The sequence below is a fragment of the Lissotriton helveticus genome, chromosome 3_1, assembly GCF_964261635.1.
Source record: "Lissotriton helveticus chromosome 3_1, aLisHel1.1, whole genome shotgun sequence".
In the NCBI taxonomy this organism is placed as follows: domain Eukaryota; kingdom Metazoa; phylum Chordata; class Amphibia; order Caudata; family Salamandridae; genus Lissotriton; species Lissotriton helveticus.
Window position 1 is genome coordinate 1,071,114,880 of NC_136061.1, and position 24,213 is coordinate 1,071,139,092.

A 24,213-nucleotide genomic window follows, 5' to 3' on the forward strand; every position below is an offset into this window, starting at 1 on the left:
CGTGGTGGTGGGCGTGGTAGTGGTGGATGTGGTGGAGGATGTGGTGGACGTGTTGGTGGTGGACATGGTGGTGGTGGACATGGTGGTGGTGGACATGGTGGTGGTGGACATGATTGTGGTGGTGGATGTGCTGGACGTGAGGATGGTGGTGGTGGTGGATGTGGTGGTGGACATGTTGGTGGTGGATGTGATGGTGGTGGAGGTGGTGGATGTGGTGGTTGTGGACATGGTGGTGGATGTGGTGGTGGACGTGGTGGTGGTGGATGTGGTGGTGGATTTGGTGGTGGACATGGTGGTGGTGGATGTGGTGGTGGACGTGGTGGAGGTAGTGGTGGTGGACATGGTGGTGGATGTGGTGGTGGTGGACATGGTGGTGGTGGACGTGGTGATGGTGGAGGATGTAGTGGTGGTGGATGTGGTGGGGGTGGTGGACGTGGTGGTTGTGGACATGGTGGTGGTGGTGGATGTGGTGGACATAGTGGTGGTGGGGGATGTGGTGGTGGATGTGTTGGTGGTGGACATGGTGGTTGACGTGGTGGATGTGGTGGTTGTGGACGTGGTGGTGTACATGGTGGTGCTGGAGGTGGTGGACGTGTTGGTGGACATGGTGGTGGATGTGATGTTGGTCGTGGTGGTGGACATGGTGGATGTGGTGGTGGTGCTGGTGGTGGACGTGGTGGTGGACTTTGTGGTGGTGGTGGACGTGGTTGACGTGGTGGCGGTGGAAGTGGTGGTGGATGTGGTGGTGGACACGGTGGTGAACTTGGTGGTGGACTTGGACATGCTGGTGGTGGAGGATGTAGTGGTGTGTGGATGTGGTGGTGTTGGACGTGGTCCATCCTTAAATGTCCCATGTACAGCCGGTGTTGACACTCCTATTACCCCTGCCCTTCTGCTACCTGTCACAGGTAGTGGTGGTAGTGGACACTGTGGTGGTGGTGGACGTGGTGGTGGTAGACGTGGTGGTGGATGTGGTGGCGGTGGAGGACATGGTGGTGGTGGATATGGTGGTGGACATGGCGGTGGTGGGCGTGGTTGTGATGGATGTGATGGTGGACATGGTGGTGGACATGGTGGTGGACGTGGTGCTGGTGGACGCAGTGTTGGTGGACCTGGTGGTGGTGGTGGACGTGGTGGTTGTGGTGGACGTGGATGTGGTGTTGAACGTGGTGGTGGACGTGGTGCTGGTGGACATGGTGGTGGTGGTGGACATGGTGGTGGTGGACATGGTGGTGGAAGAGGTGGTGGTGGGCGACATGGTGGTGGACGTGGTGGTGGAGATGGACATGGTGATGGTGGACATGGTGGTGGATGTGGCGGTGGTGGACTTGGTGGTGGATTGGTGGTGCTGGACATGGTGGACATGGTGTTGGTGGACATGGTGGCGGTGGTGGACATGATGGTGGATGTGGTGGATGTGATAGTGGTGGACATGGTGGAGGACGTGGTGGTGGATGTGGTGGTGGATGTGGAGGTGGTGGATGTAGTGGTGGACATGGTGGTGGACTTGGTGGACATGGTGGTGGTGAATGTGGTGGTGGTGGATGTGGTAGTGGATGTGGTGGTGGTGGTAGACGTGGTGGTGGATGTGGTGGTGGATGTGGTGGTGGTGGACGTTTTGGGTGGAGGACATGGTGGAAGTGGTGGTGGTGGTGGATGTAGTGGTGGTGGTGGACGAGGTGGTGGTGTATGTGGTAGTGGTGGTGGATGTGGTGGTGGACATAGTGGTGGATGAGGTGGTGGTGGACGTGGTGGTGGTGGACGTGGTGGTGGTGGACATGTTGGTGGTGGATGTGGTGGTGGACGTGGTGGTGGTTGAGGTGGTGGTGGATGTGGTAGTGGTGGTGGATGTGGTGGTGGACATAGTGGTGGACATGGTGGTGGTGGAAGTGGTGGTGGTGGACGTGGTGGTGGTGGACATGTTGGTGGTGGATGTGGTGGTGGACGTGGTGGTGGTGGTGGACGTGGTGGTGGTGGACATGATGGTGGACTTGGTGGTGGTGGACGTGGCAGTGGTGGACATGGTGGTGGATGTGGTGGTGGTGGACATGGTGGTGGTGGACGTGGTGGACGTGGTGTTGGACATGGTGGTGGACGTGGTGGACGTAGTGGTGGTGGACATAAAGGTGGATGTGATGGTGGACGTGATGGTGGTGTACGTGGTAGTGGTGGATGTGGTGGACATGGTGGTGGTGGACATGGTGGTGGTGCTGGTGGTGGACATGGAGGTGGACGTGGTGGAGGTGGTGTATGTGGTGGTGAAGGACATGGTGGTTGTGAACATGGTGTGTTGCAGGTGGTGGTGGTGGCCGTGGTGGTGGACGTGGTAGTGGACATGGTAGTGGTGGACTTGGTGGAGGACGTGTTGGTGGTGGACGTGTTAGTGTGGACGTGGTGGACATAGTGGTGGTAGACGTGATGGTGGTGGTGGATGGGCTGGACATGAGAGTGGTGGTGGACGTGGTGGTGGACATGGTGGTGGATGTGGTGGTGGACGTGTTGGTGAATATGTTGGTGGACATGGTGGTGGTGGACGTGATGGTGGTGGACGTGATGGTGGTGGTGGATGTGGTGGTGGTGGTGGACATGGTGGTGGACGTGGTGGTGGACATGGTGGTGGTAGATGTGGTGATGGTGGATGTGGTGGTGGATGTGGTGGTGGACGTGGTGGTGGTGGACATGGTGGTGGTGGACGTGGTGATGGTGGAGGATGTAGTTGTAGTGGATGTGGTGGTGGTGGACGGGGTGGTGGACAACGTGGTGGTGGTGGACATGGGCGTAGTGGTGGTGCTGGACGTGGTGGTGGGCATGTTGGTGGTGGATGTGGTGGTGGTGGTGGATGTGGTGGTGGACATGGTGATGGATGTGGTGGTGGTGGTGGATGTGGTGGTGGATGTGGTGGTGGTGGACGTGGTGGTGGACGTGGTGGTGGTGGACATGGTGAATGTGGTGGTGGTGCTAGTGGTGGACGTTGTGGTGGTGGTGGACGTGGTTGACATGGTGGTTGTCGACGTGGTGGTGGATGTGGTGGTTGACATGGTGGACACGGTGGTAGTGGACGTGGTGTGTGGTGGAGGACGTAGTGGTGGACATGGTGGTGGTGGACGTGGTGATGGCGGATGTGGTGGTGATGGATGTGGTGGTGGTAGACATGGTGGATGTGATGGTGGACGTGATGGTGGTGGACATGATGATGGTGGACCTGGTGGTGGACGTGGAGGTGGATGTGGTGGTGGATGCGGTGCTGGTGGACGTGCTGGTGGTGGACGTGCTGGTGGATATGGTGGTCTTGGACGTGGTGGTGGTGCTGGTGGTGGACATGGTGGTGGATGTGGTGGTGGTGGACATGGTGATGGTTTTGAACACGGACGTGGTGGTGGTGGTGGAAGTTTTGGTGGTGGAAGTGGTGGTGGTGGACATGGTAGTGCACGTGGTGGTAGTTGATGTGGTGGTGGTGGACGTGGTGGTGTACGTGGTGGTGGTGGACATGGTGGTGGTGGATGTGGTGGTGGTGGACATGGTGGATGTGGTGGTGGTGGACGTGGTGGTGGTGGACGTTGTGGTGGTGGTGGACGTGGTGGTGGTGGACATGGTGGAGGTGGTGGTGGTGGAGGCGATGGATGTGGTGCTGGTGGACATGGTGGTGGTGGTGGATGTGGTGGTAGTGGACATGGTGGTGGTGGATGTGTTGGTGGTGGTGGACGTGGTGGTGGACATGGTGGTGGTGGTGGATGTATACAAACCCTTGTAATTTCTCTGTGGTTGGCTCTATGGTACCTTTCCACCATAAATTGAAGCAATTGTTGATATCGAATGTGATGGGACACTTTGGAGAGAGAGCGGTGCACGAGGAAAAACTTTATTTTATGGCTACAAAGAACATTGTAAGACGAATTGCTGTCTTTGTGTGACATGCGACCTCCGACAATAAAGAGAGAGAGCGAAAGAGAGAGTGGAGCCAAAGAGAAAGAGAGTGATGGGGGAATGGGAAAAATAAAAAGTGCGGCCAGCGGTGTGATTAATCAGTGCGAATGACTAATGCTGGAACGTAAACAAGCAGCAGCTGTTTTAAAGCACACTAAAGCAGGGAACCACCTACCACTCTACATCAGAGCCTCTTCCTCTATTCTTGAATTCCACAAGAAGCTGAAGACCCAGCTTTTTAACTGATCAACCACCATTGGCAGGGTTAGACACACACCTGCTCAGCGCCGATAGTGCGCTTTACAAATGCACATAGCATAAAAACAACACATTTACGGATATGTTTGTATTGATTTTATACTTGTTTTTCTGCATAATCATATAGACACTTTTTGTGTAATAAAGTTAACCAGTCACACACCTGAAAGAAAGCAAGTCATGTTGATAAATGAAATCCTTTACAGTGAATAAGAGTCACATACAATACAAACATAGCCTTAGGGAACAAAGGCACATAAAATAACTGAATCTTGCCTCATCATCATACCTGCGCTTCTTCTTGTTGCTTTTTTAACTGTTCCATCATCTGTTGAAATTCCGTCTCTTTTTGCTCTGCTTCTTCTAATGTAGCCTGATTTTGTTCCTCATAAGCCATAGCAACCACAGCCAAGATTAAGTTCACCAAATAGAATGAGCCCAGAAAAATGACCAGTACAAAAAATATCATGTAGGTTTTGCCAGCAGCGCGAAGAGTCTGTGGGAAAGACGTACAAGGTTATTTTTTCATGCATTCTTCTCTTCACATGGAAGGAAAGCAAGTAGCCGAGAGATTTAAACTTTATTCCTAAATCACAGAACTACAATGCCCTAGGTTTATGTATAGTTGTTTGGTGTCCTTAGACTTGTGTGGTAAGAACTCACTTTGTTGTCAAAATATTAATTTTAGAATTTATAAAATAAAATGTCCCTTTACAACAATAGTAAGACTCAATGTTCTGCTAACACCCAATGCCCTAAACACAAGTCAAATATTTCATTCTGCAGTAACTTAAGCTTATTACAATGTAGAACTATATGTACCACATTTTCTATGAAACCTTAATCACATAGATAAAATGTTCATGCCTCTGTAACCCACAGAAAGGCTAATACTATGCTTAATACAGACAGTTGCATCCTAGCATCCTAAGCAACCTCACTTTAAGCATAGGCTTTCTAGTTTTTATGAGGTTGGGAGAATCCATCATATATACTTGAAGACCTTCTGTTTTTTCTTTCATTACACAGTGGTCTATCAAAGGGAGTTTTCCTAATTATAAAACAAATATGATTGCAATAGAGCTACTTTCTCTTTCTGAATGTCTGACAAAATATCGAGATTCACAATATCGACGTACAAAAATATCGGAGCAAAAATATCGAAATCAAAAATATCGGGTTCCTATACTTAACTAGATATATACACAAATATCGATTTTTTAATATCGATATACAAAAACATCGTTTACTTTTATATCGGCTACATTAACATCGGAAAACAAAAATATCGCTATCTACAAAAAATAATGACATTAACTATAATATCGACATCAAAAATATCGTGCACTTCAATATCGGATTATCAGCTATATCGACTTTTTATATGCATCTGTTTGCATAATTAATTAACGTTTTATATGTTTTCACATCTAAATAAACACACAATACTTAAATTAATACTATAGACACACTATTAATTTGTCAAAAATATCCTATTGGTATAATTATATCACCTACACATATAAAAATATTCTATACTACTTTGTATAATTTTATAATTTGTTTTTGTTTTTCACTTCTATTACAAAGTAATCACAACTGAAATTCAAATATACTAACTAACCAATCACCCAAAAACTGAAAACTGACCCTGAACCCTAAAAATACCCCTTTACCCAAAAACTGAAAACTGACCCTGAACCCAAGAAATACCCCTTTACCCAAAAAATGAAAACTGACCCTGAACCCTAAAAATACCCCTTTACCCAAAAACTGAAAACTGACCCTGAACCCAAGAAATACCCCTTTACCCAAAAACTGAAAACTGACCCTGAACCCAAGAAATACCCCTTTACCCAAAAACTGAAAACTGACCCTGAACCCTAAAAATACCCCTTTACCCAAAAACAGAAAACTGACCCTGAACCCAAAAAATACCCCTTTACCCAAAAACTGAAAACTGACCCTGAACCCTAAAAATACCCCTTTACCCAAAAACCCAAAACTGACCCTGAACCCTAAAAATACCCCTTTACCCAAAAACTGAAAACTGACCCTGAACCCTAAAAATACCCCTTTACCCAAAAACCCAAAACTGACCCTGAACCCTAAAAATACCCCTTAACCCAAAAACTGAAAACTGACCCTGAACCCAAAAAATACCCCTTTACCCAAAAACTGAAAACGGACCCTGACCCCTAAAAATACCCCTTTACCCAAAAACTAAAAACTGACCCTGAACCCAAAAAATACCCCTTTACCCAAAAACTGAAAACTGACCCTGAACCCTAAAAATACCCCTTTACCCAAAAACTGAAAACTGACCCTGAACCCAAGAAATACCCCTTTACCCAAAAAATGAAAACTGACCTTGAACCCTAAAAATACCCCTTTACCCAAAAACTGAAAACTGACCCTGAACCCAAGAAATACCCCTTTACCCAAAAACTGAAAACTGACCATGAACCCTAAAAATACCCCTTTAACCAAGAACTGAAAACTGACCCTGAACTCTAACAATACTCCTTTACCCAAAAATAATTATTATTATGTAATTACAAATTAATTATTAATTAACAATAACAATAAAGTTAATATATTAGCACATTAGCTGTAAAGAAATACATTTAATTATTAATATTATTTTTTCCAAATTAATTTACAATAAGTAAAACATATATATTAAACTAAATGAAGGTAATTATTATAATTAACTAATTTATATTAATTAATTACCAATTAATTATTATTTAAAAATATGTAAAAAATTATATTAATTAATTAACTAATTAATAATAATTAATTAACAATTATTTATTATTTAAAAATATATACAAAATTATATTAATTAATTAACTAGTTAATATTAATTAATTACCAATTAATTATTATTATTTAATTACCAATTATGTATTATTAAAAATTATGTCCAAAATTATATTAATTATTTAACTAATTAATAATAATTAATTACCAATTATTAATTTTGTACAATTATGTACGATATTATATTAATTAATTAACTAATTAATATTCATTAATTACCAATTAATTATTATATAAAATAATGTACAAAATTATATTAATTAACTAATTAATATTAATTATTTACCAATTAATTATTGATAAAAAAAATTTACAAATATATATTAATTTATTTATTATTTTTAAATTACTTCCCACCCTTATCCCCTATAAACCCAATAACCCGCTCCTAAAACTATATATGTTTTTTTAAAATATTTTTATATTAAATATATTGTAATTTTTTAATATAGACCTTTTTATCAAATGTTTATTTACAATTGTTATATTTTTTCCTATACTATTTATTTTTTCCATTACTACACGATATTTTGTATTGTCGATATTTTGTCATATGATATTATTTTTTTCGATATTTCTACTTACTTACCTATTACGATATTTTTGTATCCGATATATTTGCTTCCCAATATTTTTTACCTTCAATATTTTAACTTCGATATTTTGTCTTTCCGATATTTTATTTTCGATATTTTGTCTGTGTACCTCTCTTTCTAGTTGCAATTTGCAGTGCAAGACAACGAAAAAAAATATTCCAGTAACCACAGGTAGTATCAAATAGTACTAATTATTATTCATAGTCTGTAAGAATGAGGAAGATTTTTCTTGGTAAAAACCAAGAATGGAAATACATTATGGTAGCCACAGACCCAGAACAGATTGTAGTATGATCTGTGTAAGTGTAGAGAAGAAACGAGGAGTAAAGAAATATAGAAGTCAGTGGGATGGCAATAGGATAACTAATTGTTTTCCTCAAAACCATTTGTGCAGTGATACAGATACAGGCTGCAAGAAAAGGTGATATCATTCTGTAGGAGAATCAAGAAAAATAATATAATATAATGGAATAGCTTATCCTGAATAATATTTGTGGAAGCGAGAGCACATTGGCATGTTATCCCCTCTCCTCAATACTGTCAAGCTTAAACATGTGTGAATATTAAAAACAGGAACAATTGTTGGATTTAACTTGGCATCAAAGACATAAAGCTATATTGAGTATCATCATATGAAAGGAGTAAAATAAATATGAATTTGATGATACCATAATTGTTTTTTAAATGGAGAAACACGTACAGACAAGACACACAAGCAAAGCAAGGACTATTGATACACATTTACCAGAGGGATACAATTAAGAAAATTATAAAGAGTGTGAGTACCCTTAAAAAAGTGAAGAGGGCAAGAATGTGATTGATTTGGTTTGACATGCCATATATAGATGAATACACAGAATGATGGATATTAATGTTTTTAATGCAACTGCACTTTCATGTATATCTTGATGATGACATGAAGCCACGTTCAGTTATTCATAGGATGATTTCCAAATACAAAATAAAAAAGATTTAGTCACTGAATAAATGTGATATAGGTAAGGCATCACAATTGAATGACATAGAAAAGACTAAGAATGTATCATGTTATTTTTCCTCCTAATTTAGAAGTGGGTCTATTATCTGCCCCTTCTAGGCTAGTGTTATGGGTGTAACATCTACCTACGATAAAGTACCAAGGCATACACTGTGGCCTACACTAAACCAGTGGGGTATTCCACCTAGGCTCCTATGTGAGACTGAACTATTGTACTCTAACACGTGGACAAGTATAAAACTGTGTGAAGGGAAGAAAGTATACACAAAAGGCAGCTAAACGCAGGGGTGAGTTTTGGCCCCATCTACGTAATTGATACACAGCCGACCTAAACAACTTAATTAACATAGAAAATTATTTTCCTCCCAGTCTCACCCTTCAGCCATGACCAGCTCTGTAGAATGTCAACAACATCGTTTTACCAAGTAAAACCCTAATTCATCTCTGCAGGTTAATTAATGCTTTCACAATTTATATTAAAAAAAACAGAATGTAGATGAACATCAAGAATACAAAAGTGGAGGGGGCGTGGCCAACTGCTGAGGAAGATGGTCGCACAATAGCTCGGCTCCGGCACATCGCACCCGGAAAGTCTGAATATCCATGCAAGAATCAGAGGAAAGGAGCAGCCGCGGCCGGTAGTGGGAGTACCGGCCGGGCAGTGACGTGGGGAGAGGGAGGGGCAGGGTGGGGGATAGTAATGTATGGATTACGGAGTTTAACAGGTAAGTAAACATATAAATAAATAAAACGAATTTTGTTGCGCGCACTGCATCGCATTTGGAGATGCAGTGCACGCAACGAAATTCGTTTTATTTATTTTTATGTTTACTTACCTGTTAAACTCTGTAATCCATACATTACTACCCCCCACCCTGCTCATCCCTCTCCACGTCACCGCCCGGCCGGTACTCCCACTACCGTCCGCGGCTGGAAAGAACTGTAATCACCCTCACAAGGTCCATGAACTCCGGACAACATTTGAGCCAAGTACCAAGAAGATCGGGAGTGGGATAGGGGGGATTCACCCTGATCAAACTGGGCAAGGGGCGAGATGCTAAGTTTGTCACATCGAACCTCGATCGGTCACCAATGGAGGAACCGCAGTGGTGGGAGGCGAATTGGGCCCGCAGCAGATCCGTTCATAATAAAAGAAAAAGCACGATCCCACAGGGGGGTAGAATGGAGATGTGACCATTCGTCCTTGGCCTCTGCAAGAACAAGGTGATCGACACGTCCTCGGGCATTCGACGTGTCCCAAGAAAGGGCGAAGCCATCTTAAGCCGGTAGGTACAATGACAGCACCCGACTCCCATGGGTGACACCAAAGAGACTGGTGGGGCCTGCGGATCGTCACGGTCGAACACACGCATCGAGTGAGGTGGGGACGCCCTAGAAGGAGAGGCCTAAGCCAGGGCCTAGATTCACCGAAAGAAACACTGGGTGACATCACCAAGAATGAAGTGGCAAATTCCAGCTGATAGTTCGGTACACAGCACGAGCATCCAACTGACAGTGAGGCGGAAATACGGAGCACTAGGTACCAATTCACCAAAGGCCTAGCTGGTGAAACCCAACAGGCCGAATAGGGCTGCGGCCCTAGAGCCGGCGGCGGAGAGAAACAAGAGCTGCTGAATTCTTCGACCTGCCAGTGGACACCCACGGTGAGCCAAAATGGCAGGAGGATGAAGTGGCCATGCCACGATGCAAGCTAAAATGGACATATATGCGTGGCAGAAGGGATCGGACGATGGGAATACAACGTCGAAGCCAACGGAGAAACAACAGGACCTGACATTGCAGGACATATTGTCAGCCATTACAACCATGTGCACACAAAAGTAGGATCGGAATGGTCGCCTCTGAAGTCTTATTGATCAGGGTGGACATATGTAACATGAACAATCGAATCAAGGAGGTAGAAACCACCTCCAAGTACTTAACAAACCTAGTGCGCCGCCCAGGCCCATATTGGCAAGAGTATTCAATTTCACGACAGGGACATAATACTCCAAACAGTGCGCACGGCGCCACAGGTCAGTCTCGACAATAGCAAAATACAATTTTACCCTGATTTCACGCTTAAGTTACAAAGACAACGTCGCAGCTTCTTAGAAGTTAAATGAGCCTTGCGCTGTAAGAATATCAAGTACACCATGCTGTATCCGGCGAAACTGCGTGTCGCGTCAGAAGGAAAGTCGTGGTGTTTCAATAACCCAGAAACGAAGAATGGGACTGGTTCAATGGATGGCATATGGTTGGAAAGCGAAATCACACAGAAGGGCGTGGTAGTGAAAATCGAGTAGGACCAGAAAGCCACACAGCGGGCATGAAAGATACCAATCTGTTGTGAGATCCACCGGAGGCAGGCCACAAGAACTGAACACAAAAAGACATCTGTCCACAGTAAACTAGTGGGGGAAACCCAAGTGCCTTTATCTTGAATAAGAGTAACGTAAGACTGAGCTGCATCAGGCTAGATGACTTACGCAACATAATGGCACCAATGGACGCTCCAAAGGGCACAAGTGCAGATATGGAGTGGTAAACTGGAACGCTAGTCCATCATATAAGGACAGTAAAGTAAGCTCTGGCAGTGATGGGCACCGGGTTTTGGGTTGGACTAGGTACCTCACTAAACTAGGGCTGGGCGATAGGCACTCTGTACATTTGGGACGGAGGGAGGTTCATTGCCCCTCATGCAGGGAGGCAGGGAGGGGGGTTGGGAAGAAACAAGTTGTGAGGGTATTTGTTTGGTTTGTTCTATTTTGTTTAGTTAGAACAGTAGAAAGTGTTGTTAAGATATATACACAGACACAGGTCAAGTTAAAGTCCCAGTCGTAATACCGACCTAAAACCGCATGCATAGTCCGATCAGGGAACAACCCCTCCCCCTTCAGAAAATATGGTAAATAATAGGAAGGAGGGAACGCTTCAATTTTTCACCTGGAATGTCAATAATTTAGGGGATAAATTAAAAAGAGGCATAGTACTCCAATACTTAAAACGTCTGGCCCTCAACATCACTCTGTTGCGGGAGACACATCTGGTAGGCAACATGTGCAAAGCACTAGATAGGTGGGGATATAAATTAGCAGCCCACGCAGGCTTCATCTCTGGCTCCAGAGGAACTGGTATCCTGGTCCGAAAAAGCTTCCCCAATAAAATAATCAAAACATGGGTAGACACGTAGGGCAGATTTGTAGCAATAGCAGGAATGTGGGATGGGAAAACGCTCAACCTGCTATCGATTTATGTCCCCCCTGCACTGAAAAAAACAACACTGACGGACCTAGGCAAGTTCTTATTGGACCTCCCTCAGGGGACTTTTTTAATGGGTGGTGACTTTAACTTGATGGTGAACGGACAGGTCGACCAACGGCCTCTTCGACTTGATCCGCACAATACATCACAGTTTGCAGACTTCCGCATAGCCTTTGGCTTAGTGGACATCTGACGACACTTTAATCCCCAGACGCATCAATACACATTTCATTCGGATGCCCAAGGCAGTAGGTCTCGAATAGACCACTTGTTGACACATGTTGAAGACGTTCCCAACTTCACAGAAGCAAGGTATTTATCATGAGGCATCTTCGATCATTCCCCGGTCCTTACCCAGATAGAACTACCACACAAGATTAGGAGGACAACTCTCACGAACAATCCATGATGTTTGAAAATCCCTCATGTTAATACAGAACTCATAAAAGACGTAGACCGCTGCTTCACTGAAAACACAAGTACGGTAGATTTGCAGCAGATCATGTGGGGAGCATTCGGGTGGTGATTAAGGGCTGCATGCTTTCACTAATGGTCGGGCACAAGCAGGAGTTGAGAGCGCATATAGAGGCTTTAGAACAGGTGATCCTGGAGCAGGAGGGCACGGTGGCAAACACAGACGACAATTTAGTTAGACACACCCTCAATCTGAAAAGACAAAACTACAGGTAGCTAGTAACAGAAGCAGCTAGATCTGAACAAAAGGTTGTACAACATAAAATCTGTGAATTGGGCGATAAAACTGGAAAATTGCTCGCATGGTTGGAGAGAAGCAACTCTGCTCAGAAATGAGTGCCCCTTATAGAAGGGGAGGCAGGGGAAATGTTGAGAGACCCGCTAGAGACCGCAGAGGCATTCGCCTCTCACTTTGCCATAATATATTCTACCACCACCACAACAGCACCTGCAAACTCCAGAGAACTGCTGGCCACCATCCCAGTTAATACCCTGACCCCAGAGGACCGCGATTCCCTGGAGGGCGACCCCACAGAGGAGGAATTAGCACTAGCTTTAGGAGGGATAAAATCAGGGAAAGCTATGCGGCCCAATGGACTCCAATTGAACTGCTCAAGCTAACGATCTCCAAAAGAACACCCTCTCATCGGGCCATGTACCTAGAGAGCTACCAGAAAGGTTCTCTTCCAATCGATTTGGGACTAGCTTCTAATGTAGTGAAACACAAGCAGGGTAAGCCAGCAGCAAAGTGCGATTCCTACCGACCGATCTCACTACTTAATGCTGAAACCAAAATCCAAGCCAAAGTGCTGGCTAACCCGACTGATTTCTATTATTAGCAAACTCATACATCCAGATCCATCAGGCTTCATGTCTGGTCAAAACACAGCTCTCAATCTCAGGAGATAGCATGGGGTACTCGGAAAGGCTAACACTGTTCAAGAGGATGCAGTTTTGTTGTCGCTAGATGCAAACATGGCACTCAACACAATTGAATGGCCCTTTTTATTCACTGTCCTCGAGTATATGGGTTTCGGTCCCACGTACGTAAAATGGGTAAAACTTCTTTATGCAGACCCTACAGCACAAATAGTTGTTAACCAGCACACGTCCTGGCAATTCCGAAAAGGGCTCCCCCTTGTCACCCCTCATATTCGCATTGATACTGGAACCATTAGCCACATGGGTGAGGGGGGACCCCATGATCAGAGGGTTGAAATGGACAGAACAACACGAAGATAGAATCTCCCTTTTTGCGGACAATATTTTACTATATGTTGCGGCCCCAACAGCCTCGATCCACAGAATCCTTCACATCTTCGCAATTTTTAGTAAGGACTAAGGCTATACTATCAACTGGACAAAATCTATACTATACATGATTCAAGGACCCACAATACGAACACCCAAGGACTATAAAATCACCATAGCAACAGAGGGATTCCGATTCCTAGGCATATACATAATTCCAGATCCATCCTGTTCCTCTGACACTAATCTCAAGCCCCCACTGACGCGGTTCTACAATGATGTGCTGCACTGGTGAACCCTACCCCTGACTCTTATTATTATTATTATTATGCGTTCTTATATAGCGCTCGATTACCCGTAGGCATCTCGGCGCTTGCCTTGGGAACCCGTCCTGGCTTTTCCCTGTGAGATACCCGTACTGTGCATCTCCAAGGTGGAAGCTAGGCATCCCGCCGCAGAGGGGCCGTAGTGGAGATTAAGCAGGCTGATGCCCAGAGCTGCAGAGTGTGAACCCGTGATTCGAGTAGGCCCCGAAACGAGAATTATCGAGTCCGTGGATATTTTGGGCTCAAGACCCTGCCGCGTCGGGAATTGAACCCTGGTCCCGGGTCTGACCTCTGCTTTAGGGTCTACCTCCTCTAACCAGTGAGCCACACTTCTCCACATCTTCTGGGCAGAGCCACAGTTTAAAGTGCTGGCTCTGCCCTGTTTCCTATACGTGCTGCAAAACACTCCATTCAGGGTTCCAGACACATACTTCAACAGCATAGAGAGCGAGGTGAGGGCCCTACTATGGGATGGGAAAAACCCACATATCGCAGTGCATAAATTGACGAGTATCAGTTGGCCAGTACAGAGGCTTTCAGGTTTTTACAAATAAGTCATGCCATAAAAACCGCTGTACCAAGCGGAGGGGCTCTACCCGATGCGTCCCCGCTGGAGGACAGGCTTCTAACGGAACCCATGGTGCCTAAAGCAAGCCGGATCCACTAGTACGTCTGAGATAACTTTGGGAAGCAGACGTAGGGCACATAGAGAAGGAGGACTGGAAAGAGGCACTTTCGTCCCAAAGAGCAATGAGGCTAAGGCTAATTCTACTTAAAACCCTACACAGGATATATTTTTCTGCGGGCACGCTGGTTAAAATGGGAAGGAGATCTGACTCTGGGTGCCTTAGGCTCTGTGCTAAGGAAGGAACTTTCTTCCATATATTCTGAGAGTGTCCGAAAATTCGACCATACTGGGAGGGAATCATCACCAAACTGAAAGAGGTGGGTGGGAAAGATATCACCAGTTCCCCACGACTCTGCATGCTCAACATATGGGAGGTCACCGACCTACTTCACACTGAACAAGAAACATCGCTCAGAAATGGGGATCAGGGGACTTGCAACGTTCAGGAGTTGGGAAAAAGACATGGATGGTGCTATGATTACAGAGAAATAGTTATTCAAGAAAAGAGGTTGCCCCAAGGAATGGGCTCGGAAATGGGCAAACTGGAATTTGCCGAGTGGCGGAATATGTATCTCCACCGTGGAGGAATTGTGAAGAGGGAGGGATGGGATTGATCTTACACAATCATGATTGGGGACAAATGCATGAGCAAAACTGTACTTTGGGGTTAACAATTCTTGAACATACTGTACTGTATCGATATAACCTGAGTTTGAACTTTTCACCTGCTGTAATGTTACAATTTTTCAAACAAATGAGTATTAAAAAAAGAATACAAAAGTGATGTTCTTTGGCCCTCAATTTAAAAAATGTGGCAGCTGGCACATAAAGAAGAAAATTGCTTCCGCCTCAATGTATACCTACCTCGGCGTGATCTTTGACCAACAAGGTAAGTTTAAGGGCCAACATCTATGTTTAAGAGCAATGGAAAGATCTGTGTCATTCACTTTCTTAGTGTTACAAAGTAAATTGCGAAGTCCATCATCAGAGCCTCTCCTTAAAGTAATAAATAGCAAACTACTACACTTACTAGCCTATGGATATCAAATCATTTGAGGGGAATCCATTTGTAACGCTGCTAGACTGCTGAAAGGGCTCACCATTTCTTGGAGGGGTCCGGAGCTCTGACCTTTGTTTTCTTCCTTGTCCGCCACCTGTTGTTGCCTCCCAGCTCTCCCCCGCTGCCGCAAGCCATCTTAGACCTTCTGCAGCCGCTGTGCGGGGGAGGGCTGCTGATACCGGGGGACACACGGACTACAGGTCCCAGCGTGCATAGTGGCCGGAAGCCGCCGCCGCCGCCAGAAACGCGCCAGGAGGCGCTATATTAACAGCCACTTCCCCCGCTTCGCCGGAGCGTGCGGGAGCGTCGCCGGGCTAAGCCCGGGCAAAGGGCGGGTCGTCTGTGGCCGTCCGGGGCTAGACATGGCTGGGCTGGGCCACCCCTCTTGGCAGGATATATTGTATGGACACATCCTATAGCCACCAGTATATCAGGTTAGTGACAATAACTGGTGCTCGCACTCCATATCATAGTGATAATTTGTGAACTGTAGCATGTTGGGAGCCATTGGCTGCAGATTGTCCTTGAGTGATTCAGATTAAAACACACTATGGGGAAAAGAACACCGGCAGTGCCTGGATCAAGGACCAGGCAGAAAATGTCCATAACCACCATTACTACCCCATTGCCAAGCCTAACGGCTATAGACAAAATGTTACAGAAAACTATTGGCGTTGTGGCAACGGCCATAGAAAACACAGAAAGACGCTTTTCACTCCCACCAAGCATGCCCCCATTTATACACCAAGATAATTCATTTGACTCTCTGCTTGCCGCATCACATGCAGGGCTACCTGGAACTGACCCTAAGGAGAACTGTATAATTCAGGACACGGCACCATCTGAACACCTTTTTATGGGAAGTAGGCTCTCATCAACTCCTACTATGCAGACGTCAAACATGAGTATGAGCCAAGACTCCTTACCGCTCTCAGTAAATGACTCAGTACAACTAGAGGACATAGAAGTGTGCCCGATTATTGATATGTCAATCACGATAAGGATAAGAGCGACAGTATACCAGTACGAACCAGGGGGCAAAAGGCTAAGAGCAAATTAAAACATATAGTTATTGAGCCACTAACAAATAAGCAAAGAGGCAAGGGTGGTCTTAAGCAACGACGGCGGGCACTTGGCGCTGCAGGGCAGAGAGGGGATAAGGGGGAAGGTCAGCCTAATGACATACATACACAAACCTCAGAGGCCAGTATAGTGTTGGGCAATGAAGGATTTTGGGGGAGGATGGAGACAATGTTTTCTACTTTATTAGGACCCATCAGCCTACAAATCTCTACTATTGAAAAAAGGCTGAGAGTGATAGATGAGCATGTGGCAAAACTGGGCATAGGGCTCAATCCAACAAACAAAACCACCTTAGGGACAATTAGTGGAATTAGGGCCAAAAATAATGCAGTTAACACAAAAATAGATGTCCGTAACAAAGCTCCTCCCCCGATACCAAGCACGAGTAAAAACTTGGTATCTGCCCAACATTCAGCCAAATGTGTTCCCGATCCTAACGTGGCAAAGGTAATTAGCCCAGAAGGTATGATCCCACCCACTGATAAAAGTAAAAGGCCACCTGCTGGTCAAGTTAAGAAGGATGCTCAAAACCCCCAAGCTGATAATTTGGCCCAAAATATGGTAACTAAGGCGAGACAGGTCCCGTCCCGCATTAGTCTACCGCCAGAATGTGGGGCCTATGTTGCAGTCCTAGTTAATGTCCCTAAATTGAGGAAGGACCAGGAGGAAAACCCTGCAAGCCTTAAAAATAGAACCCTCCATTGGTTATCTGGAAATTGTAACTTCCCAATGGATGAATCGAACAAGATAATTTTAACACAAAGAGTGGGATGGGTGGGCCCGTTGAGAAAAAAGTTTGAGGGAGACTGCATATTTATAAACTTTAGATCTCCCCAATGGGCCCAGAAGATGCTTGCTAATGCCCCATTGCCCTCACCCTGGGAATTTAACACAACTCTCCTCCCCCTAGGTTACTTTTATAGGCACTTAATGGACCCAAATTTTAATCTTAGGAATAGTTCCTCACTGTGCCATCAGGCTGTATTCCCAATGTACCCAGTGCCCCATCCATGCTTTCCCATTCCCCCTCAGTACAATCCAAGAGAGAGGCCCAATTTAAGGTTCAACCAAAATATACCCCGGAATGCGTCGAGGCATACATACAACATCCCTACATATAACCGGTTTGAACAAGCCTTCTCAAATCTGGAAGATCAAGATTGACTGGGGGATGAGAAAAGTAATACCAAACCTCAAGAGGCAAATAATAAAGGGGAACATTTAGAATTCACTAAAGTCAAAAAAGCTAAGGGAATAGCAGTGCATGACCACATCCCCTTACCTATAGCCACACAAGAGCATGCAAACCCAACAATGACTAAAGCCAAGGCGAGCGTAGACAAGGGTGTTACGAGTAAGCTAGCCAGCCCCATTAATAATTCTGATTTGACAATTCTTAGCTGGAATATTGCTGGGTTAGAACCAAGATTTTCAAACCCGTAATGGGTACAGTTATTGGATGGCAAAGATATTATAATGCTTCAGGAGACATGAGCCAGAGAAAATTTACATATAGAGGGCTATCATTGCTCTAGTGTGGTAGCACCTAAACCTGATTTTGGTCGTGCAGTGGGTGGATTACTTATTGGGATCAAAATATTAGCCGGTGGATCAATTAGAGACCTATCAAATGAGAATTCGAATGTACAGGTTCTCGAATTCAAGAGACACACACAGATTTATTTAATACATTTTTATAATAATGATTTTAACTGTCCCCAACAAAAATTTCATAGTGCTCTCTAACATTTTACGTAATCTGGAACTAAATTCAGACATGGATGAGAAGACAGGGATCCTCATCGGGGGGATTTCAACGCGAAAATTACAAAGAACTATCGGTCAGGGGAAAAAAATCAATTAGATCAAGCGGAACGAAGGGGTATTGAATTAGAAAATCTGTTAACTGAGCACATTCTTAGTAATGCTTTAGAAGCAGGTCACATGTCTAGTGCTCATTACGCCCCCACATTTAGGGGGAGAGACTGTCTTTCAACCATTGATTTTATTTTTATGTCCCCCCACTTAATAGATTGTATAACAAAGTCCACAGTATTGGAAACATCATTTGGAGACCACAATCCTCTTATAGTCACCCTACATTTAGGGTCAAGCCCTGTGTATGCTAATTTAAATGGCGCAAGAGATATCACACCTTCGGGAGACGGCTTGCGATTGAAATGGAGGGGAGCTGACAGCGGGGCTATATTAGAAACTGTGAAAAAGGAACATTCCCACCTGATTATCTCCTGTCTATCCGGTGATGGGAATTGCCTCAGGATAATTGCTGACTTTGTCAAACTATGTCTTGTTATAAAAACTTCCTTATCAGTCCCACTGCCAAAGAAAGAGAAAGATCCAAGGTGGTTTGACCCCGCCTGCTCATCAGCAAACAGGGCACTGCGTAGGGCATTAACTACTAAACCCAGATGTACGGCAGAGGTACAGGTGGCCAGGAAACATTATAAATGTATAATTGCCGAACGGAAAACTGCATTACTGACGGAGCAGTGGGAGTCACTGGTCGGAAGTGCAAACCAGAAGAGCAGTGGCCCCTTCTGGACAGCCGTCAGGAAAATGCGAGATATGGGCAAACATTTAACTCTGACCAGCTGTAATATAACCAGCAATGTATGGGAGGCCCATTTTTCTAAAATATACGCTACACCAACAGAGGAGACAATACGTTTTTTTCCTGGTCGTCTGTGCTGTTTACAGATTGGTCTCCATGAGGTAGAAGTAGCCATCAGACAGAGCCTTGGCAACAAGGCTCCTGGTCCCGATGGACTCCCTATAGATGTTATTAAGTTTAGTCCGGATTTGTGGGCACCGATCCTTCTTAATGTTTTTAACAGCTTGCCCCCAGTGCCTATGCCCAATACCTGGTCCACTAGTACGATAGTACCAATCTTCAAAAAGGGGATAGGTCAGATCCGGCCAACTATCGACCGATCTTACTCTTGGATAACACCTTAAAGATTTTGGGGCGAGTTCTCTACAACAGGGTGTTAGAGTTGGCAGAAGATAGTGAATTATTGGACCCCAGTCAGATGGGATTTAGGAGCAAGGTGGGTACGGTGGAGAAATGTTTGAATCTGAAGTTGGTAATTGACAAGTATAACATTGCTCGATCGTCCCCTATCTATCTTGCATTTATGGATCTTTCATCCGCCTTCGATCTTGTCAACAGATCCAAACTTTGGTCCACCCTTTTGGACTATGGATTGGATGAGGCTCTTGTTAACTTTCTAGCCTACCTCTATATTGACCTTAAGGTACAGGTTAGGATCGGGATGGGCGGGGAAGTTTCTGGACCTATTAAAGTAGGCAGGGGGGTCAGACAGGGGTGCGTTTTAGCACCCCTGCTTTTTATCATTTACATCAACGGTTTAGCAAAATCCTTAAAACAGGTGACTCCAGACGTGCCAATAATCCAGGGGCAACCTTTACCGGTTCTTTTATACGCAGATGATGTGGTCCTTATGGGCTGCACACCCAAAGCCCTCCGCCAACTCGTTAAAACTTTTGTTCAATATATGGAGGCTCTAGACTTGCGCGTGAATTTAAAAAAATCTTTTATTATGACATGTGGCCCTGGGAAACGGAAGCTCAATACCATTTATGTAGGGACAGATAAATTAGAATCTGTGAATACATTCCCATATTTAGGGTTGTCTTTCGCTGCGAACGGCTCGTGGAGTGGGCATTTGGCCCACGCCACGGGCAAGTTCTCGTAAGCCACCAATTCCGTCTTGAGCTTGCCATGCCCAAAGAAAATAGGAGCCACCAGAGCTATTCTAAATTTTTTTAGGTTACAGTGCATACCAGTAGCCACATATGGGGCAGAGGTCTGGGGTTTGGGGTTAAGCCCCAGTATTCTACGGGAAGAAAACCGATTCTGCAGAAAAATACTGGGTGCCCCAATCTCATCCTCTGAGTTTATCTGTCACAAAGAATTAAACCTCCCATATGCATGTGATTTTATTAGGACAAGGCCAGCTCTATTCTGGCTAAGGATCTGGAGGAATAACTCAGCTGCCCTAACACAGGATATTATAAAAGACTGTCTTAAATGTGAAAAGGGCTTAGCTATCCCCTGGCTTGCGGGAGTTTTAAAGACACTGTGTGCCGTGGGTAGGGGAGATCTTTTTTCCGACCCATCTAAGATCGAGCCCAAAGATAAGAATGAGGTCAAACTAGCACTATATGCACTTTATAACTCAGAAAGAATGGGAAGGGAATCACTTAAATCTACTGTTGTGACATACATGGGGAATGAACTGTGTAGGCAACCGCTCCCACCCTATCTTATTCTCCCCATGACCAACTGGGAAAGATCACTGTTATTCCGCCTAAGGGCAGGCTCTGTGAAATTCTTATTGGGCTTTCCTTTGGGCTATCATCACACAGCACATTACAACCCATGCCCGTGTGATGGGACAAGCACATAGAATGATTTGCACTTCCTATTTTTCTGTAAATTTTATCTAAAGTATATGAACTGGTTTTTAACTCCATATTTTAGAAAACGAAGACCGCTCTCTTTAGCGGAGTCTTATTTAATGTTGCTTTCTTTGGACACAGATGAATTAACCTTTCGAACTAGTACTTTCTTGAGACTGATAACTCGTGTACGTAAAATGATGGAAACCCCCTGAAAAATTAGATTAATGAGAGCTGTATAAATGTGAAGGATTATGATTACTGTAAATAGATTTGTATAGAGAATGGGACTGTTTTTATTGTATGTACTTTTATGAATTTTATGAAATTCGAATAAAGGTCTTTTGAATTGAATTAAATTGAAAGAGTTATTCAAGAAAAGAGGTTGCCCCAAGAAATGGGATCGGAAATGGGCCAACTGGAATGTGCCCAGTGGCGGAATATGTATCTCCACCGTGGAGGAATTGTGAAGAGGGAGGGATGGGATTGATCTTACACAATCATGATTGGGGACAAATGCATGAGCAAAACTGTACTTTAGGATTAACAATTCTTGAACATACTGTACTGTATCGATATAACCCGAGTTTGAACTTTTCACCTGCTGTAATGTTACAATGGTTCAAACAAATGAGTATAAAAAAAGAATACAAAAGTGATGTTCTTTGGCCCTCAATTTAAAAAATGAGGCAGCTGGCACATAAAGAAGAAAATTGCTTATGCATCAATGTATACCTACCTCGGCGTGATCTTTGACCAACAAGGTAAGTTTAAGGGCCAACATCTATGTTTAAGAGCAATGGAAAGATCTGTGTCATTCACTTTCTTAGTGTTACAAAGTAAATTGCGAAGTCCATCATCAGAGCCTCTCCTTAAAGTAATAAATAGCAAACTACTCCACTTACTAGCCTATGGATATCAAATCATTTGAGGGAAAGATGCCAAGATGTTGGACTATAAGAAACTCATCCTTTTTGCCTTGATCACCCATATCTGTTCGACTGAAGCTCGTGGTTACTGGTTCTGAACGTATCCTGGGCTCTTCTAACCAGGTCCAGGGCCAGTACTCTGTGCTCTAAAGGTATAATTCTAATTGGCCAATACTATCTACCTGTATGTCCCTAGTATATGGTAGGGCATGTAGGTTTGGAGACCCCAGTGGACTTAATGCTCTTAAGTGTGCACTGCTGTGATGTCTGGTGTTATTTTAAAGCCAGGTCTGCCTTGCAGGCTGATTTAAAAATAAAACTATGTCCGAACTCGACTTTGGAATTAAAAGTACTTCCAGACACAAAACTACCTTTTTATAACATATAACTCACCCCTAAAGTCTGTGCTAGGTACCCCAAGAGCATGGGCGCATGATTATAAAAAGCAGGGACGATATAAAAGATGTTTAGATGCCCTGGTAAGGAAAACCAGCCTAAGTTGTTTTTCCGTATTTTAGTGCTGCTAGACCCATAGACTAACATGGGAAAGCTGTATAAAAAGTTAATAACGTCTATCTTTAGTTGGGAGATAACTAGCAATTTCATTCAAAGTATCAAAATATTGGTTACAATAAATCCAACAACTTGCCAAGGTTGGATTTATTATAACTATTACAGGACTGTAGTTCTAGAACTTATCATCCTGAAGGTACCTAAAGCAGCACTGCAGCAGCCTCTTCTGATTGGCCACCCTTTGACAGACTGAGCCAAACTGCTACCTGAGTAGGCATGAAGATGCCTGGTGCTGAAACAGTACAGCCATTTGGTGGGAGGAGATTTGCTTCCTGGAGAAACCAGGTAGAGGAAGGGATCTGGGGGATAAGCCAGACTTCAAAGGCAGGAGAACAGATGTCATAGGACCACAGCCACCCCCCACTTCCTTGAGCCCCAACCAGGTGGGCGCCCCCCTAATTAGATTAGTAGAGGGGCTGGAAGGGAAGTGCAGTCAGATGTTGATCACCCCATTTTGAGGTCCAAAATATGTCACACTTCGCATGAAGTGGTCATAGCAGAGGGAGGTAACTTTACCTCTACTGCTTGGTGGATCCCTCTCTCTTGCCAGCCCATAATGGGGATAAATATGGGAGTTCTGCAGGAGCCCCTCAGAGCACAGCCTGGAGAAGGACTGCCATGCTGGACCTTGGGACTGCACCAGAAAAGGACTGAACCTGCTGCACTCTCAAGTTTCCTCAAAGAAATGTCTGTGCCTCACTCAAAGGAAAAGGAGCGCATTCCCTGAGCTGCAGCATACAGAAAAGTGCTGAAAGAAGTCACCTGCAGCAGATAAAGAGAGGACTACCCCAACTGACCAGCTACAACTGGATTTACCTGGACTGCATGAGGAACATCGTTTACAACGCGGGGAAAACACCGCAATGCCTTTACAACGATGCCATTACAACGCAAGTCGTTACTACGACTTGCGCTGGATAGCGCTGTTGTATAAGGAAAATTGGAATTTTATATTCCAACACCTTCCCTACTGTTACGTGGACTGGTGTTGGAATATAACATTATAATATTCCACAATCCACGCCCTACAATGCAAGTCGTTGTAACGACTTGCGTTGTAATGGCAGCGTTGTCATGTACCGCGATCTAAAAGATCGTGTTGTACTGACATACATCCGGACTGCACAGGTGCATTGTTGGAGATTGAGTCCTAGCCCCCTTGAGGCAATACAGAGCTTCTGAATCTTTGGTTGGTGCTGCTGGACTCTTCTTACCCCAAAAGAACCAAAAAGCAAAACGATCTACAAAGAAAGACATTTCTTGCAGAAAAACTCAACGAGAAGATCAGTTCGACATTGAAAGTCAAGCCACTGTCGTTCAGCTCGAGAATTGTCCTGACTGTGCTGGTTTGTCCGGCTGAAAGCACCAGAGCTCCTCACCATCAATGTAGAGGGGAAAGACATCCAGAGACCCACAAAGGCACTGTGCTGCAGCAGGTTGCCATCATCAAATCGACCTTCGAATCTGTGATGCCGGAGGTCCTGCTGACGATCTCGTTGATGAGAGAAAAGTTCCAAGAAAATTACTGAGGGCCCGATATCGACTTTGACGGTCTGGCCACCGAACCGCCATTGTGACAGT

At 44.7% G+C, this 24,213-nt stretch overlaps 1 protein-coding gene across 1 annotated transcript in view; it reads right to left on the reverse strand.

Moving 5' to 3' along the window:
* LOC144823277 (sodium channel protein type 2 subunit alpha-like) overlaps window positions 1-24,213 on the reverse strand; it is a 942,252-nt gene that overhangs the window by 531,926 nt on the left and 386,113 nt on the right. Inside the window, exon 10 of the mRNA XM_078681632.1 lies at window positions 4,472-4,678. Within this exon, the coding sequence (XP_078537758.1) occupies window positions 4,472-4,678 (207 nt within the window). The remainder of the gene's footprint in view (window positions 1-4,471; window positions 4,679-24,213) is intronic.